The following is a 17,506-nucleotide window of genomic DNA, read 5'->3' on the forward strand; positions in this document are numbered from 1 at the left end:
TTTAGGTCACCACAGAGCACCAAGTAGAGTTCCCTGTGCTATACAGTAGGTTTTCATTAGTTATCTATTTTACACATACTAGTGTATATATGTCAATCGCAATCTTCCAATTTACCCCCCCCCCACATCCTGGTAACCTTTTTTGATTTAAAGTCTATTTTGTCTGATATTAGAGTAGCCACCTCTGCTCTCTTTTAGATAGTTACTATTTGCATAGAATATATTTTTCCATCCTTTCACTTTCAATCTATTTGTGTCTTTGGATCTAAAGTGACTTGCTTATAGATAGCATATAACTGGATCATGTTTTTATCCATCCTGTCAATCTCTTGTCTTTAATTGGACAGTTAATTCATTTACATTTAAAGCAATTATTGATAAGGAGGGACTTACTTCTGTCATTGTGTTATTTTTTTCATATGACTTATAGCTTTTTGGTCCCTCATTTCCTATATTATTTTGTGCTTAATTTTTTGTTGTAAAATGCTTAATTTTTTTTCTCATTTTCTTTTGTTTATATTCTATAGCTATTCTCTTTATGGTTACCATAGGGATTACATTTACCATGGTAAAGTTGTAACAATCTAATTTGAATTTACATCAGCTTAACTTCAATAACATACAAAAACTCTTCTCCTTTACAGCACTATTCTCACCTCTTTTGGTTGTTGTTGTCATCACAAAATTACATCTTAATAAACTGTGTGCTCAAAAACATGAACTAATCATTCTTTTAAATGCATTAGTCTCTTAAATTACGTAGAAAAGAAGACTTGGAGTTACAAACCAATACCAAGTAATACCAAGTTTTAGACCAATAACTGTTTTTAGTAACGTATCAGTCTCTTAAATTATGTAGAAAACAAAAAGTGCAGTTACAAACCATTGTTACAATAATAGTAGCTTTTATACATCCCCATGTATTTACCTTTACTGAGATCTTTATTTCTTCATACTGCTTGCAGTTACTGTCTAGGGTTCTCTGATTTTACCTTGCAAGACTCCCTTGAGCATTTCTTACAGGGCAGGTCTATTCCCTCAGCTTTTGTTTATCTGGAAATGTCTTAATTTCTCCCTCATTTTTGAAAAACAGTTTTACTGGATATATGATTCTTGGTTGACACTTTTTCTTTCAGCACTTTGAATATATTGTCTCTCTGCCTTCTGGCCTCCAAAGTTTCTGATGAGAAATCTGCTGACAACCTTATTTAGGACCCTTGTATGTGATGAGTCACTTTTCTCTTGCTGTTTTCAAAATTCTTTGTCTTTGCCTTTTATAAGTTTGATTATAATGTGAGTCTCTGAGTCTCTCAGAGTTCACCTTAGCTGGAGATCACTGAGCTTCTTAGATGTTTGTCTTTCATCGAATTTGAGATGTTTCCAGCCATTATTATTTTTTTGTGTGTGGTACACGGGCCTCTCGAATTCCAACATTAGACAAATTCTGCCAATTCAATTGTTGTTTAGGTGGGGAGAAGATTCTTGGTGCTTCCTACTCTGCCATCTTCCCAGAATTCTCTCTTCTTAAGTTTCTTACCACTTGATTTTGCTTCTCTAAACAATACAGTATAATTGTGCCTGGTTTTGAACTTATATAAATGGAATCACAAGCTATATATTCTGACTAGCTTTGTTCACTCTATATTTTTATAATTTATTTAATGCTTTTGTATACAGTTGTAGTTCTATTCATTTTCATCACTATATAGTATTCCAAAGTATAAATTAACTACAATTTACTTATCCATTCTACTAACAAAAGACCTGGGACTGTTTCAAACTTTCAATGCTTATAAGCACTATGGCACACTGAAGTATGAGTTTCTCTATGCCATATACCTAGAAGCTAAAGTCTCTGGGTATGCATATCTTCAACTTAATAAAGTGTTGGTACTGTTTCTATTCCCACCATCAGAGGGTGAGATTCTCCCTTGCTTTACATCCACACTGATAACTAGTACTGCCAGATGTGTTTGCTAGGTCAGTCAGTATAATGTGGTATCCCCAATGCTATTTTACTTTGCATTTAATTGCTAGCTAGTGAGGCTGACCACCTTTTATTATATTTATGTTTTGATGTCATTTGAGATTATCTGATTTTTCCTTAATGAGTTCTTTGTATGTTCTAAATTTGAGCCCCTTGTCAAGTTATTCATGCTGCAAACATCTTCTCTGTGGTTTTGCTTTTTTACTTATTCATGGTGACAAACTGTTCTTCTTTCGATGAACAGTAGTTGCTAATTTTACAGGAGCCAAATTTATCAATCTTTTTCGTTACGTTAGAACATGATGTGGCTTTGTTAAACTATTCCCTTACCTGAGGACATGAAGATGTGTGCCTAAATTATCTTCTAAAGCTGAAGAAATAATTCAAGGTTTGGGTGGTTATTTTCCTCCTGCCAAACACCTGACTGTTCCAGCAGTGTGGGACCAAGCTGAGGTTTTTTCTCAGATGATCTGCTTGATCTACAATCCTGCAGTTCAGCTATTCTGGAGTTTCATCCTGGTGGAGGGGGCATTTCACCAGGATAGCAACACTGGCAGGCCTTGGACTCCAATTCTTATCTCTTTAGCTCTGAATCTGACAAAAGTACACTTCCACCTCTCAGATGCCTCTTCCTAATTGGCAAATACCCCATTTCTCCCAGGACAGAAGCAGTTCTGTATCACCTCTCTGTAGCATATTTATTCTTAAACGCAATGAGGTTTCTTGACTACTTCTCCTTTAAAAGAAAGTAAAGAATGCTATGAAAACCCACAGATGACGACTTTAATGGGGATAAGGAGTAGATAATTGTAAGGTAATGAGTAATGGTCAGAAAATGCCTAAGACTGAAAATGAAGGATGAGTAGTGGAAGATATCTTGAGTCAGTAGGGATGTGTCAACATAGTATGTTTGACCAGAGAGGGTCCAGGGGATAGAAGAGAAAACTAAGAAAACATAACAGATAAGTAATGTGGTTCTATCAACCATTAAACCAAAATAAAAAGAAATATTAATCATTACCTGCAATCTGTACTGAGCCATCTTCTCCAAGAAGAATATTGCCAGCTTTCACATCTCTTTAAGAAAAAAAAAAATCACTTATTAAAAAACACCTATTCTTTGGAGTCACATAATTTAAGCAGTTCACTATATTCACCACAACACTGTCAATATTTAAATGTTCTATTTTGCATTAAAGGGTATTAAGGCCAACAGTAGAATTTAAAAAATTGTAGTCACTTGTACTAGAATCCAAACATTGTAAACAATAACATATAGCTTTTTACTATTAAATTTGGAAAATCTGAGGTTATTAAATACTCAATTGAGATAATAGTGGCCAAAGAATGTGACCCTCACTTAATATCACCTTATCTACTTTTTAAAATACAATGATTTTTTTCTACACCCTAATATATGATCAAAAATTTTAAATGGTATGTGGTTGAAAACAGGGACTATTCTATGCCTGTAGCATAAATACATGATGGAAATTATTCAAACATCTCTATATTCTTATTAGTAACTATATATAACAGCTCAAGTAATACATGAACACATTCCCGCTATAAAAACCTAAACATCACTGAAAAGGCCAAAGTTCCTTTTGACCACTGTTCTCAAGTCTAGTATTCTCTCCAAAGTTTTCAACCATTATCAGTCTAGTTAACAGAATATGTTCCTGTGACATATTTGGACTTTTCTTCCAACATAAATGATATCGTACTATCCCTTCAAATCTACAACTTGTTTTTCTCATGCAATAATGTGTCAGTAATATCTAGCAAAATTTACAATCCCTAATTCCTATGAGTAATCCACTTCTTTGATAACCTAGAGAAACTCTCACAACGTTCACAGAATATACAAGGGGGTTGTCTACAGAATTGTTTGTAATAACAAACCAAAAATGGTAGCAACCTAGAAAGCCAACAACAGCAAAAAGATTAAATTAATTCTGTTACATCCATGAAATGGATTAAGGTCAATCAACATGTCATGCCCTCTAACACATAATACATACTGCTAAGTGAACAAATCAAATAGGACAGTGCATTTTGTATGCCACCATTAATGTTACACACACACAAACACACACACCCCTTTCCATACACAGAGAGCAATGAATTTATTTCCTTTAGTGGAGAGGAGTGGGATCAGAGTCTTGTGGGAATGGACTCACTTATTTGTTTCATAATTAAAAATAAATATAATTAAATAAAAGAGAGCCAGGCCTTGAAGCTAGACAAGAAAGAAAAGTGAGGCTAGCTCATGGAAGAAGACCCAGTTTGTCAGGAAAAAGAACCAGTGAAAGGACACTTCATCTCTTCCTTGTCCCTGTCTTCTTTCCCCTATCCTTAGCTATAACCATTCCTTGGTAAACAATGAACAACAGTTTCACAACTGTGTGTAGCAACGTCACCATACCAAGAGTATACAATACCTTTCCTGAATATATACTGAATCATTGGGAAATCATGTTACTGAGTATTTTTTTCTGCTTATAAATCCAAGCAATTTATAGGACCTTTCCCAGAGGCTGACTTAGAATGGAGGTTGGCTCACTTTGCCCTACAAACCTAAAGTCTACACCATGAACAGGAGAGAACTGAGGATATTTCCTTCCCTCGGTGACAAGACCATTCAACTAAGGCAACCATGAACCTTCAACTCCTTTTTCTGGGCTCACCTGGAATGATATCTAAAATTTAACGGGAAAAACAATATATAGTTTAGTCACTTCCTCCTCTGTGTTTCTGCAGCAGGCTGTAATGTTAGTACAGATCATAAAAATATCACCTTTCTCATTTCACCAAGAGTCATATCTTAGTACATTTCTGTATCATCTGCACTTACTTAGTATTATAATTAGTGCATAGGGGGCATCTCCCAGATACTCATCAAATAGATTTAAATAACTAAATAGAAGACAACCTGCCTTAAATCTTCTTATGGAGATAAGTGAATCATTAAATCAATCCATCCATCCAACTAAACACTAAAATAAAAATTGATTGTTTCTGAAGAGATGTGGAGTAGTAAATCAATCAATCCAACTTAAATACAAAAATAAAATTGTTCCCTCCTGCCACCCCACCTCCCAACTCCCACCTCCTATCCATCTAAATAGGAGAGCAGTTAAACTATGGTATATCTATATAATGAAATACTATGAATACTAATGAATATATATGTTAATACGGAACAATCTCCAAATATATTAAGTGAAATAACAATACTACATACATCATGTTGCCATTTGTCTTTTTTTTTTTTAAGCAGGAGGGAGATATATACAGTATGTTTATATTGCCATAAAAATCTCTCTCAAAGGAATCACAAGAAAATGGCAAGAAGTGGTTCCCTTTAGATCAGGGTACTAGAGGTTCAGTGAAGGAAGGAGATTTTTTCTTTTTTTAAATGCTTTATTATATTTATTTATTGTTTGTTTGTTTATTTATTTATGCCTGCCTTGGGTCTTTGTTGCTGTGAGCGGGCTTTCTCTAGTTACAGCAAGCGGGCGCTACTCTTTGTCGCGGTGCGCGGGCTTCTCATTGTGGTGGCTTCTCTCGTTGCAGAGCACAGGCTCTAGGTGCGCGGGCTTCAGTAGTTGTGGCACGCAGGCTAAGTAGTTGTGGCTCGCAGGCTCTAGAGCTCAGGCTCAGCAGTTGTGGTGCTCAGGCTTAGTTGCTCTGCGGCATGTGGGATCCTCCTGGACCAGAGCTCGAACCCGTGTCCCCTGCCTTGGCAGGATGATTCTTAACCACTGCGCCACCAGGGAAGTCCCTAAAATGCTTTATTATTTTTAAACAGTTTTAGATTTACATAAAAATTGAGAAGATAGTGCAGAGGAGTTCCCATACACCTGTCACGCAGTTTCCCGAATTATTAACATGACACATTAAATGGTTCTGTTGCCACAGTAATGAACTAGTATTGATGCATTACTATTAACTAAGGTCTACAATTTATTCAAATATTTTAGTTTTAACCTAATGTCCTTTTTCTTTCCCAGGATACCATGTTCCATTTAGTTGTCATGTCTTCTTAGGGGCTTCTCTTGTCTGTGACAGTTAATCTTTGACTTTCCTTGTTTTTAATGACCTTGACAGTTTTGAGGAGTAACGGTCCAACATTTTGTAGAATGCCCCTCTATTGGAATTTGTATGATGTTTTCCTCATGATTAAACTGTTGTTATGAGTTTTGGAAAGGAAAACCACAGAAGTCAAGTGCCATTTTCATCACATCATATCAAGGGTACATAGTTATCACCGTGTTTTAGCACAGTTGATATGGTGAAGACTTGTTTTTTTATCATATACCATTTGTACCATTTGAATTTCTAAGCCTATATTTGCATTACCCATTCAAATAATGTTTTCTAAGCTTTTGTCTTAAGTGAAGAAACAGTAATCCATTTTCAGTAGAACCTACACTTCGGGTGACTACTTTTCCTGATCAATTCTCCAGATAATCAATTCATGTTTCCCTTTTCAAACCAAAAGTGCAAAATATAGAACAGTTTCCAAGAGTAAAAGCAGAGGAAGATCATGAAGCTAAATGGCTCACTGGACAATTAAACACACCACAGTCTGTCCTCACACACAACAGGGCAAATGACCTTTCAAGGAAAAGATCTGTAACTAAATCTCTGGAAATCAATGTAATAGTCCTTAACTGAAGAACCTTTGTTACCTGCCTCAAAGGATATCAAGCAACCCAACAGCCCCAACAGCTAAAACCTCCAACCACTCTTAAATAGCAAGAACAGTGAGTGTTGTTTTTCACAGCTTGATGCCATTTCTCACAAGTCACTATTGCACCAAAGTTACAGATTCCTTTTAAAATTAAAAGGAATATCATAGACGTACTTGACTTTCTCATTAGTACAGAACACAAGTTTCTCCCCATCACATTTTTTTTAAAATTTATTTACTTTTAGTTATTTTATTTTTGCCTGTATTGGGTCTTCATTGCTGTGCGCGGGCTTTCTCTAGTTGCGGCGAGCGGGCTTCTCGTTGCGGTGGCTTCTCTTGTTGCAGAGCACGGGCTCTAGGCACACAGGCTTCAGTAGTTGTGGCACATGGGCTCAGTAGTTGTGGCTCGTGGGCTCTAGAGTGCAGGCTCGGTAGTTGTGGTGCACAGATCGAACCCGTGTCCCTGCATTGGCAGGTGGATTCTTAACCACTGTGCCACCAGGGATCAAACCCGTGTCCCTGCATTGGCAGGCGGATTCTTAACCACTGCGCACCCAGGGAAGCCCCCCATTACATTTTTATGACTCATCAATAGGCACAGTTTATGGAAAACATGAAAAAGGCCAAGAGAAGAAATGAATCAAGACAAAAGCTGGAAAATACACTACATTTAGGCATCTTAAACTGACTAAATATCTACCATTTCTGTTAAAGCTAACCTCTTTAAATGGGAAAAATATTTGGGTATGTAGATACAGAGAGAAAAGTGTAAGTCTAATTTAGATACCTGTTCACCCTAGTCAAAACCTCTAAAGCCTGGGGAGTCAAGGAGAAAACACAGTAGAAACAGTAAAATTATTTGACCTAATCCACCAGACTGACACAAATCTACCTGAAATAACAATTGGACTCTAAAGATATGAGAAGTAACAAAACCTACTAAAAACATCCATCTCTGTTTCCCAGTAAAACAACTTTATCCCAACGTTTCTCCTGCTGAAACCTCAGTGCATCTTGGCTAAAGTGTAAGTAGGGTTCTTAGCCTTGGCTGCATATTAGGATCTCTTGGGGAACTTTCAGAAGTCCCAATGCCAAGGCCTCATCATAGACCAGGTAAATGAATTTCTGGCAATGGATCCAGGAACTGGTACTTATTAAAGTTTCCCAGGTGATTCCAATAGGTGATTCCAATATGAAGCCAACATTAAGGTTCTCTGATTTTACATGTAAGAGAATTTCCATTCCAGCAACATGGCAGAGACTTTCATCACTTACTACCCAGGCCTTGGCCCCAAGATACACCATTCCCCTTCTCCAAACACAAAGAAATGCTGGATTAATTAGAGGGGGAAACTGCCACATAAATGAACATGAAATAAAGAAAAGGAAATCTTCAATCTTCAGAAATGAAAAGGACACTTAAGAGCAGAGCAGTAAGCCTTGGGAGACAGAACAGAGATACTCCGCCAAATAGCTAGGGAGCTCAGGCTTTAAAATCCACCCATAAACAGAATACATGGCATTGGGCTAGCTTAAGGTTGAGAAAGAGAACTGAGATCGCTCATAAACCTAGGACCCTGGGAAGACTGAGCCACAATGAAACATATACTTGCCAAAGGCAAGCCAGTAAAGCCATATTAAAATAAGACCTGTCTTTAATACAAAAGCATTACTAGGAATAAAAAGCATCATTATATAACAACAACAAAAAAAAGGGAATAATTTACCAAGAAGATAACAATCCTGAACCTGTATGTACCTATAAAATACCTTTCAATCGCAGAGGACTATAGTTCAAAGGGGTCATTAGTGTTGCAGGGCTAACTTCAGCTACTCCTGGCCTCCAGTGTTCTGATGTGAAGTCAACTCCTCCTAATCATACTGATGCTCTGTCTTAGTCTGTTCAGGCTGCTATAACAAAAATACCAGACTGGGCAACTTAAACAACCAACATTTATTTCTCACAGTTCTGGAGGCTGGAAAGTCCAAGATCAAAGCCAGGGCAGATTTGGTGCCTGGTGAGGAGCTGCTTCCCTGTTCATGGGTGACCACCTTTTCACTGTATCTTCACAAGGCAGAAGGGGCAAGGGAGTTCTCTGGCGTCTCTCTCTTTTTTTTTTTTTGCGGTACGCGGGCCTCTCACTGTTGTGGCCTCTCCCGTTGCGGAGCACAGGCTCCAGATGCGCAGGGTCAGTGGCCATGGTTCACGGGCCAAGCCGCTCCGCGGCATGTGGGATCTTCCCAGACCGGGGCACGAACCCGTGTCCCCTGCAACGGCAGGCAGACTCTCAACCACTGCGCCACAAGGGAAGCCCTCTGGGGTCTCTTTTATAAGGACACTAATACCATTCATGTGGGCTCTACCCTCATGACCTATGCACCTCCCAAAGGCTCCACCTACAAATACCACCACATTGAGGATTAGGTTTCAACATATGAATTCTGAGGGGACACAAACATTCAGTCTATAGCACTCCCCCTACATGATAAGTTGTTTTTCTCTTGCTGCCTTCAAGATATTCTCTTTGTGTTTAGGTTTCAATAGTGTGACTATGATGTGTCTAGGTATAGATCTCTTTGTTATTTATCTTAACTGTGGTTCGTTAAGCTTCTTAAATTTGTAGATTAATGTTTTTCCTCAAATTTGGAAGTTTTAGGTCACTATTTCTTTCAATATTTTTTTGTCCCTTTTACTCATTTAGCTAAATGAGAGCTGACAGATTTAACAAAGTAGATGTTACAGTCATACACAATTGAGCACAGATTGAATTGTGCCTGAACTTGATGTAAGTCAATTTGATTGCTTTCTAAAAAAGACAGTGGGGCTTCCCTGGTGGCGCAGTGGTTGAGTCCGCCTGCCAATGCAGGGGATACGGGTTCGTGCCCCGGTCCGGGAAGATCCCACATGCCGCGGAGCGGCTAGGCCCGTGAGCCATGGCCGCTGGGCCTGCGTGTCCCGAGCCTGTGCTCCGCAACGGGAGAGGCCGCAACAGTGAGAGGCCCGCGTACTGCAAAAAAGAAAAAGAAAAAAAAACAGTGGACTTAACGTGTATTTCAGTGTGTATTTTGGGTTAATTTTACCACTGACTATATAAGTCTGAGTATGTAAAGGTTTAGGGAAAAGAATATACTTCTATCCATGTTCTGAAGTGAGGACTTCGACTTTTAAAAATAGAGATACGGATATATTAAATAAGACAACAATAGCATATTTAAAGAATAATAATTCAGTGGCAGATCTAAATTCTATTGAGTTACTAACTAAAACCTATAATTGATATTTAAACCCAGCATGATATGTATGCCCAGCATCACTGATTAGCACAATATTTCCTAGAAGACTTTGGAAGTAGACTGCTAAATTCAGATCCCAGCTCTGTCACTAGCTGGGTGACCTTTGGCAAGTTACTTAACTCTCTTTGCCTTGGTTTCGTCATCTGTAAAATAGGAATAATAATAGTACCAGGGGCTTCCCTGGTGGCGCAGTGGTTAAGAATCCACCTGCCAATGCAGGGGACATGGGTTTGAGCTCTGGACCAGGAGGATCCCATGTGCCGCGGAGCAACTAAGCCCGTGTGCCACAGCTACTGAGCCTGTGCTCTAGAGCCCATGAGCCACAACTACTGAGCATGTGTGCCACAACTACTGAAGCCCACGTGCCTAGAACCTGTGGTCCACACAAAGAGGAGCCACCACAGTAAGAAGTAGGCGCACGGCAACAAAGAGTAGGCCTTGCTCACCGCAACTAGAGAGAAAGCCCATGCGCAGCAATGAAGACCCAACGCAGCCAAAAATTAATTAATTAAAAAAAAATAGTACCAACTCATAAAATAATTGTGAAGATTAAATCAGGTTAAGGTAGAAAATACACTTAGAAAAGTATTTAGGGACTTCCCTGGCGGTCCAGTGTCTAAGACTCCATGCTCCCAATGCAGGGGGCCCGGGTTCGATCCCTGGTCAGGGAACTAGACCCCATATGCTGCAACTAAGAGTTCACATGCCGCAACTAAGGCCCAGTGCAGCCAAATAATAAATACTTAAAAAAAAAAAAAGTATTTAGCACACCAGTTGCAGTGAATGCTAGCTGTCATTATTATCTACACCAGGGGTCAACATTTTCTTAAAGGGCCAGATAGTAAATAGGGTTTGTGGGGCAGATGATATCTGTCACCACTACTTTTTCTCTGTAGTGCTAAAATGTGCATGGCTGTGTTTTAAAAAAGAAACCCAAACAAAAAACAGGCATCAGGCTGCATTCATCCTGTGGGCCAGAGTCTGTCAATCACTGATGATCTATATGGTGGTAAAATAATTTTTTTTTCCTCTCACATGACAATCTGGGCATGAGTGACATCAGTTCAGCATGGTAACTCCACAGAGTTGGTGATTCAGGTTCCTCGTATTTTATTGCTCTACCATCTCTAAGTCCTTGCTGCACAGTCCAAGATGCCTTACTACCACATCCACATTTCAATGGAAGGAAGGAAAGGGCATAAAGAGGTTATGCCACTTTCTGTGAGCAGTGGTTCTCAGCGTATTTGGCAATGTCTAGAGATATTTTAGGTTGTCTCAATGGGCACTGGGGGCGGTGTGTATGTGTGTGCTACTGGCGTGTAATAGGTAGAAGCCGGATATACTGCTAGATCCGTTCTATAACGCACAGGATAGCCCCTGAAACAAAGAATTGCCCAGCCCAAAAGTCAGTGGTGCTGCGACTGATAAAACCTGTTAAGGGAACACTATTGTTTTCATCACAGTGGCTAGAAACTAAATCACACAGTCAAATCTGGCCTGCATGGGAGGCTATGAAATGCTGCCTTTCCTCTGGATGTTCATGTGCCCAGTAAAAAATGTTTTTTTCTTTTAATTCTAAAACAAAGGGAGACATATTAGGGGCCAATTAGCAGTCTATGGCATATGTCTTTCTAGAAGATTACTTGATGAACATGGAATCAGAACTGAGGTATTAACTGAATTATGTTCATTGCTAGTATCAAGGTATGTATACACAGGGTTATCACCATTCAGAGGACAGGAATCCTGTTTTTCAGGGCACCTTTTCCCTTGACAGTGTGGGAAATAAATTCCTAAACATTTACCCTTTGGTCATGTTCCCTTTTCAGTCATTTGTTAACACATTATTTTAACTAGGTACAAAACAACTGATTAGGTACAATTTTAGATGAAAAATACTATTGTCTTAAGAATATACTTTCAGTGTTTCCAAGATTTCTAGTTTACATGTTATTCCTTAGAATCAATTACTCTCTTTTATCCTCATAAAAAGAAAGTTTGGGGTTTCCCTGGTGGCGCAGTGGTGAAGAATCCACCTGCTAATGCAGGAGACACGGGTTTGAGCCCTCACAACTACTGAGCCTGTGCTCTAGAGCCCGCGAGCCACAACTACTGAGCCCGCGTGCCACAACTACTGAAGCCTGCACATCTGGAGCCCATGCTCCACAACAAGAGAAGCTACCACTCCCTGGTGGCACAGCGGTTAAGAATCCGCCTGCCAATGCAGGGGACACGGGTTTGAGCCCTGGTCTGGGAAGATCCCACAGGCCGCAGAGCAACTAAGCCCATGCACCACAACTACTGAGCTACTGAGCCTGCACTCTAGAGCCTGCAAGCCACAACTACTGAGCCCCTGTGCCAGAACTACTGAAGCCTGCGTGCCTAGAGCCCGTGCTCCGCAACAAGAGAAGCCACCGCAATGAGAAGCCCGTGCACCGCAACAAAGAGTAGCTCCAGCTCACTGCAACCAGAGAAAAGCCCGCGCACAGCAAAGAAGACCCAATGCAGCCAAAACTAAAATAAATAAATTAAATTAAATTAAATTAAAAATAAAAAGAAGCCACTGCAATGAGAAGCCCATGTGCCGCAACAAAGAGTAGCCCCCACTCACCACAACTAGAGAAAGCCCGTGCGCAGCAAGGAAGACCCAACACAGCCAAAAATAAAAATTAATTAATTAAAAAAAAAAGTTTGTTTCCTTTGTAAGACTTAAGCAGGTGGAAAAACTTAAACAACTGGAAAGAATTATTCATTTTTCCTAGAATGAGATGCTTCTATAGATGAGTGATTTCACTTACTATACGTTGATTTTCTTTAAAATGCTTCTACTCTCTGGGTAATCTAATCAAAAGTTTGTGTGTAGGGGGAGGGAATACCTTGTTTTTTTCCTCCATATTCTGATTTCTCCTTAAAACCTCAGTTTTACAAATTGGTAGTCGTCTGATCTTTGATCTGTTACTTTTCTGGGCCTTTGCTTGTCTGTTTGTTGATGGATTAGGGTTAAGTAGGTGATTTTTTTTTAACTGAGGTATAAAATTGTAAGATATAAATAAATAAGATATATTGTAAGGTAAATAAATTTGTAAGATATAAATAAAGCTGTAAGATATTTAAAGTGTACAATGTGATGGTTTGGTACACATATACACTGGGAAAGGATTAACTCCATAGAGTTAATTAACACATTTATCACCTCACATATTTACTTTTTTTTTTGAGAACATTTAAATCCTACTCTCTTAGCAAACTGCAATAATATGATACAGTGTTATCCACTATAGTCAACATGATATACATGAAATTCTCAGACCTTATTCATCTTATAACTGAAAGTTTGTACTTTTACCAACCTCTCCCTGTTTCCCTCACCCACTCAGCCCCTGGCAACCACTTTTCTACTATTTCAAGGAATTTAACTGTGTGTGTGTGTGTGTGTGTGTGTGTGTGTGTTTTAAGATCCCACATATTAAGTGATACCATGCAGTATTTGTCTTTCTCTGTCTGGCTTAATTCACTTAGCATAACATGCCCTCCAAGTTCATCCATGTTGTCACAAATGACAGGACTTCCTCCTTTTCATGGATGAATAAAGTCCATTGTATATGTGTGTGTGTGTGTGTGTGTGTGTGTGTGTGTGTATCACAATTTCTTTATCCATTCATCCATGACACACACTAAGGTTGTTTCCATATCTTGGCTATTGTGAATAATGCTGAATACGGGAGTACAGATATCTCTTTGAGATAATGACTTCATTTCTTTTGGACATATACCCAGCAATGCAATTTCTGGATCTTATTGTAATTCTTTTTTTTTGGCTGCGCCACACAGCTTGTGGGATCCTAGCTGCCAGACCAGGGATCAAACCTGTGCCCCCTGCATTGGAAGTGCGGAGTCTTAACCACTGGACCGCCAGGGAAGTCTCCCTGTAATTCTATTTTTAATTTCTTGAGGAACCTCCATACTGTTTCCACAGTGGCTGTACCAGTTTACACTCCCAACATCAGTACACAAGGGTTCCCTTTCTCCATATCCTTGCCAGCATCCGATATCTTGTCTTTTTGTTTTGTTTTGTTTTGTTTTTTGGCTGCACCACACGGCTTGTGCGATTTTAGTTCCCTGGCCAGAGACTGAACCCTGGCCCTTGGCAGTGAAAGCACGGAGTCCTAACCACTTGACCACCAGGGAATTGCCTGATATCTTGTTTTTTTGATAACAGACATCCTAACAGGTGTGAGATGATATTTCATTGTCGTTTTGATTTGCATTTCCCCAATGGTTAGTGATGTTGATCACCTTTTTCACATGTATCTGTTGGCTACTTATATGTGTTCCTTGGAAAAATGTCTATTCAGGTCCTTTTCCCATTTTTTTAATTGGGTTGTTTTTATTTTTTTGCCTCTGAGTTGTATGAGTTCCTCCTATTTTGGGGATGTTATCCCCTTATCAGACATGTGGTTTGCGAATATTTACTCCTATTTAGTAGGTTGCCTTTTTACTTTTTTGATGATTTCCTTTGCTGCGCAGAAGCTTTTTAGTTTGATATGGTCTAATTTTTAAAGTTTTTGCTTTTGTTGCCTTTGCGATTGGTGTCAAATCCAAAAAATCATTGCCAAGACCAATTTCAAGGATATGTTTTCTTCTAGGAGTTTTTTTTTTTTTTTTCGGTACGCAGGCCTCTCACTGTTGTGGCCTCTCCCGTCGCGGAGCACAGGCTCCGGACGCACAGGCTCAGCGGCCATGGCTCACGGGCCCAGCCACTCTGCGGCATGTGGGATCTTCCCGGACCGAGGCACGAACCCGTGTCCCCTGCATCAGCAGGCGGACTCTCAACCACTGAGCCACCAGGGAAGCCCTCTTCTAGGAGTTTTTATACTTTCAGGTCCTAAGTTCATGTCTTTAATCCATTTTGAGTTGATTCCTCTGTATGGTATAAGATAGAGGTCAGTATCATTTTTTTGTATGATGTTTGTTGTGGACTTATCATAAATGGCCTTTATTATGTTATTCCCTCTATACCCAGTTTGTCAAAAGTTTTCATTATGAAAGGATGTTGAATTTTCTCAAAAAGCTTCTTCTGCATTTATTGAGATGACCATGATTTTATGGTTCCTTTTGTTAAAGTTGTGTATCATAGTGATTGATTTGCAGATGTTGGACCACGCTTGCATCCCTGGAATAAATCCCACTTAATCATGCTGTATGATCCTCTTAACATACTGTTGAATTTTGTTTGCTAACATTTTGTTGAAGATCTCTGCATATATGTTTATCAAGGATATTGGCCTGTAATTTTCTTTTCTTGTAGTGTCCTTGTCTGGCTTTGGTATCAGGGTAATGCTGGCCTTGTAAAATGAGTTTGTAATGTTTCCTCCTCTTCTAGTTTTTGGAAGAGTTTGAGAAGGATTATTATAATTTCCTCTTTAAATATTTAGTAAAATTCACCAGTGAAGCCATCAGTCCTGGATTTTTGTTGGGAGGTTTTTGATTATTGAATTGATCTCCTTAGTAGTAATTGGTCCATTTAGATTTTCTATTTCTTCATGATTCAGTCTTGGTAGATTGTATGTTTCTAGGAATTTATCCATTTTTTCTAGGTTGTATAATTTGTTGGCATATAATTGTTCATAGTAGTCTCTTATGATCCCTTATACTTCTGTGGTATCAGCTGTAATGTCTCCTCTTTCATTTCTGAATTTAATTTATTTGAGTTCTCTCTCTTTTTCTCTTGGTGAGTCTAGCTAACAATTTGTCTATTTATCTTTTTAAGAAACCAGTTCTTAAAAACTGGTTTCATTGATCTTTACAACTGTATTTTTAGTCTGTATTTCATATATTTCCACTGTAATGTTTTTATTTAACTTCCTTCTGCTAACTCTGGGCTCAGTCTGTTCTTATTTTTGTAGTTCGTTAAAAGTAGGTGATTTTAAATGTTATATCTTGTTGTGTTCTTCCATTCTTTTTCAGCTTTCTTTGGTTTTAATTGAGCATTTTATATGATTCTATTTTTCTTTCCTCTCTTAGCATATTCTTTTTTTTTTTTTCCTTTTTTAGTGGTTGCCCTAGAGTTTGCTCTACACATTTACAACTAATCCAAGTCCACTTTCACATAGCACTATACCACTTCCCTGAGTTTTCTTTCAATCTCATATATCCTGGACTGGGTATTATAGTCTTGCAACCCAGAACTGTCAATAGGCATAGACCAAAAAAAAAAAAAAAAGAAGTTCTAAGCCTGCTCTCTGTGGCCAAAGGATCAGGAAAGGGGCAGCACAGCTCAGACCTAGCAGGGACTCCATCCCCGACTACATAGCTGGAATGGAAGGCTGACCGACTAGGCCAGAACCAGAGGTGCCAATGAAGACCAGACAGGAAACTCCATTGCCCAATCCACATCTAGTGCAGCAGGTAGGCCCATGCTGCCTACACCAGCACCACCGATAGGCCCAGCCAGTATCTCCCATTCTTCCACCCAGCAGCAGAAAGTGACCCAGGTCTGGCACCTCTTGGTCCTCTACACCAGGGGTCCCCATTCCCCAGGGTCGCAGACCGTTACTGGGCCGTGGCCTGTTCTAAACCATTCCCCCAACCCCACCCTAGTGTGTGGAAAAATTGTCTTCCATGAAACCAGTCCCTGGTGCTAAAAAGTTTGGGGACTGCTGCACAGTGGCAAAGGATGACCCAGACCCAGTGTCTCCCAACTCCCCACTCAGTAGCAAAAGGTGGCCCAGAAAAGTGCCTTTCATGTCCACAGGCAATACCACAGAATGAGTGGGAGCCCAATTGCGGCCAGGTGGCCTGGCCCACAAGGTGAGCCCAAGAAGTGCTCACAGACCCACAGGCACAGCCACTATCTCCCACCTTCCACCTAGCAGCACCAGGCCTGGGGAAGGGCACTCTACTCCAATGGGTGGCATCAGCAGGGATCGAGAAGAGAGCCCCAGCAGTGCCACAGGAACAAAACAAACCAGAACAACAGTGCAAGGGCTCTAAAAAATCAGGGCAATTGCCTGCTAAAATATATTATATCACTATATTATTATTTTAATAGGATCAAGAGTCTCCTAACGTAACATCCAAAACATCCATGATAAAATTAAAAAAAAAATCATTCAACATACCAAGAACCAGGAAAAACTTCAAAAAGAAAAGACAACTAAATGATGTCAACATGGGCTTCCCTGGTGGTGCAGTGGTTGCGAGTCCACCTGCCGATGCAGGGGACACGGGTTCGTGCCCCAATCCAGGAAGATGCCACATGCCGCGGAGCGGCTGCGCCCGTGAGCCATGGCCGCTGAGCCTGCACGTCCGGAGACTGTTGCTCTGCAACGGGAGAGGCCACAACAGTGAGAGGCCCGCGTACCGCAAAAAAAAAAAAAAAAAAAAAAAAAAAAAAAAAAAATGATGTCAAGACAAAGATGAATCAGGTTTTGGAATTATTTGACAAGAATTTTAAAGCAGCCATCATGAAAATGCTTCTAACATACAATTTGGAAATCTCAAAACAAATGAAAAACAGAAAATAT

At 39.6% G+C, this 17,506-nt stretch overlaps 1 protein-coding gene across 5 annotated transcripts in view; it reads right to left on the bottom strand.

The window, feature by feature from the left end:
- OXSR1 (oxidative stress responsive kinase 1) overlaps positions 1–17,506 on the bottom strand; it is a 99,585-nt gene that overhangs the window by 39,704 nt on the left and 42,375 nt on the right. For all 5 annotated transcript variants that reach the window (XR_009542880.1, XM_060162331.1, XM_060162330.1 and 2 more), the window contains one exon: positions 3,009–3,064. Coding sequence is in view for 4 of the 5 variants with exons in the window: in XM_060162331.1 (XP_060018314.1) it covers positions 3,009–3,064 (56 nt within the window). In the remaining variant the exon portion in view is untranslated. The remainder of the gene's footprint in view (positions 1–3,008; positions 3,065–17,506) is intronic.

The sequence above is a fragment of the Lagenorhynchus albirostris genome, chromosome 10, assembly GCF_949774975.1.
Source record: "Lagenorhynchus albirostris chromosome 10, mLagAlb1.1, whole genome shotgun sequence".
Classification (NCBI taxonomy): domain Eukaryota; kingdom Metazoa; phylum Chordata; class Mammalia; order Artiodactyla; family Delphinidae; genus Lagenorhynchus; species Lagenorhynchus albirostris.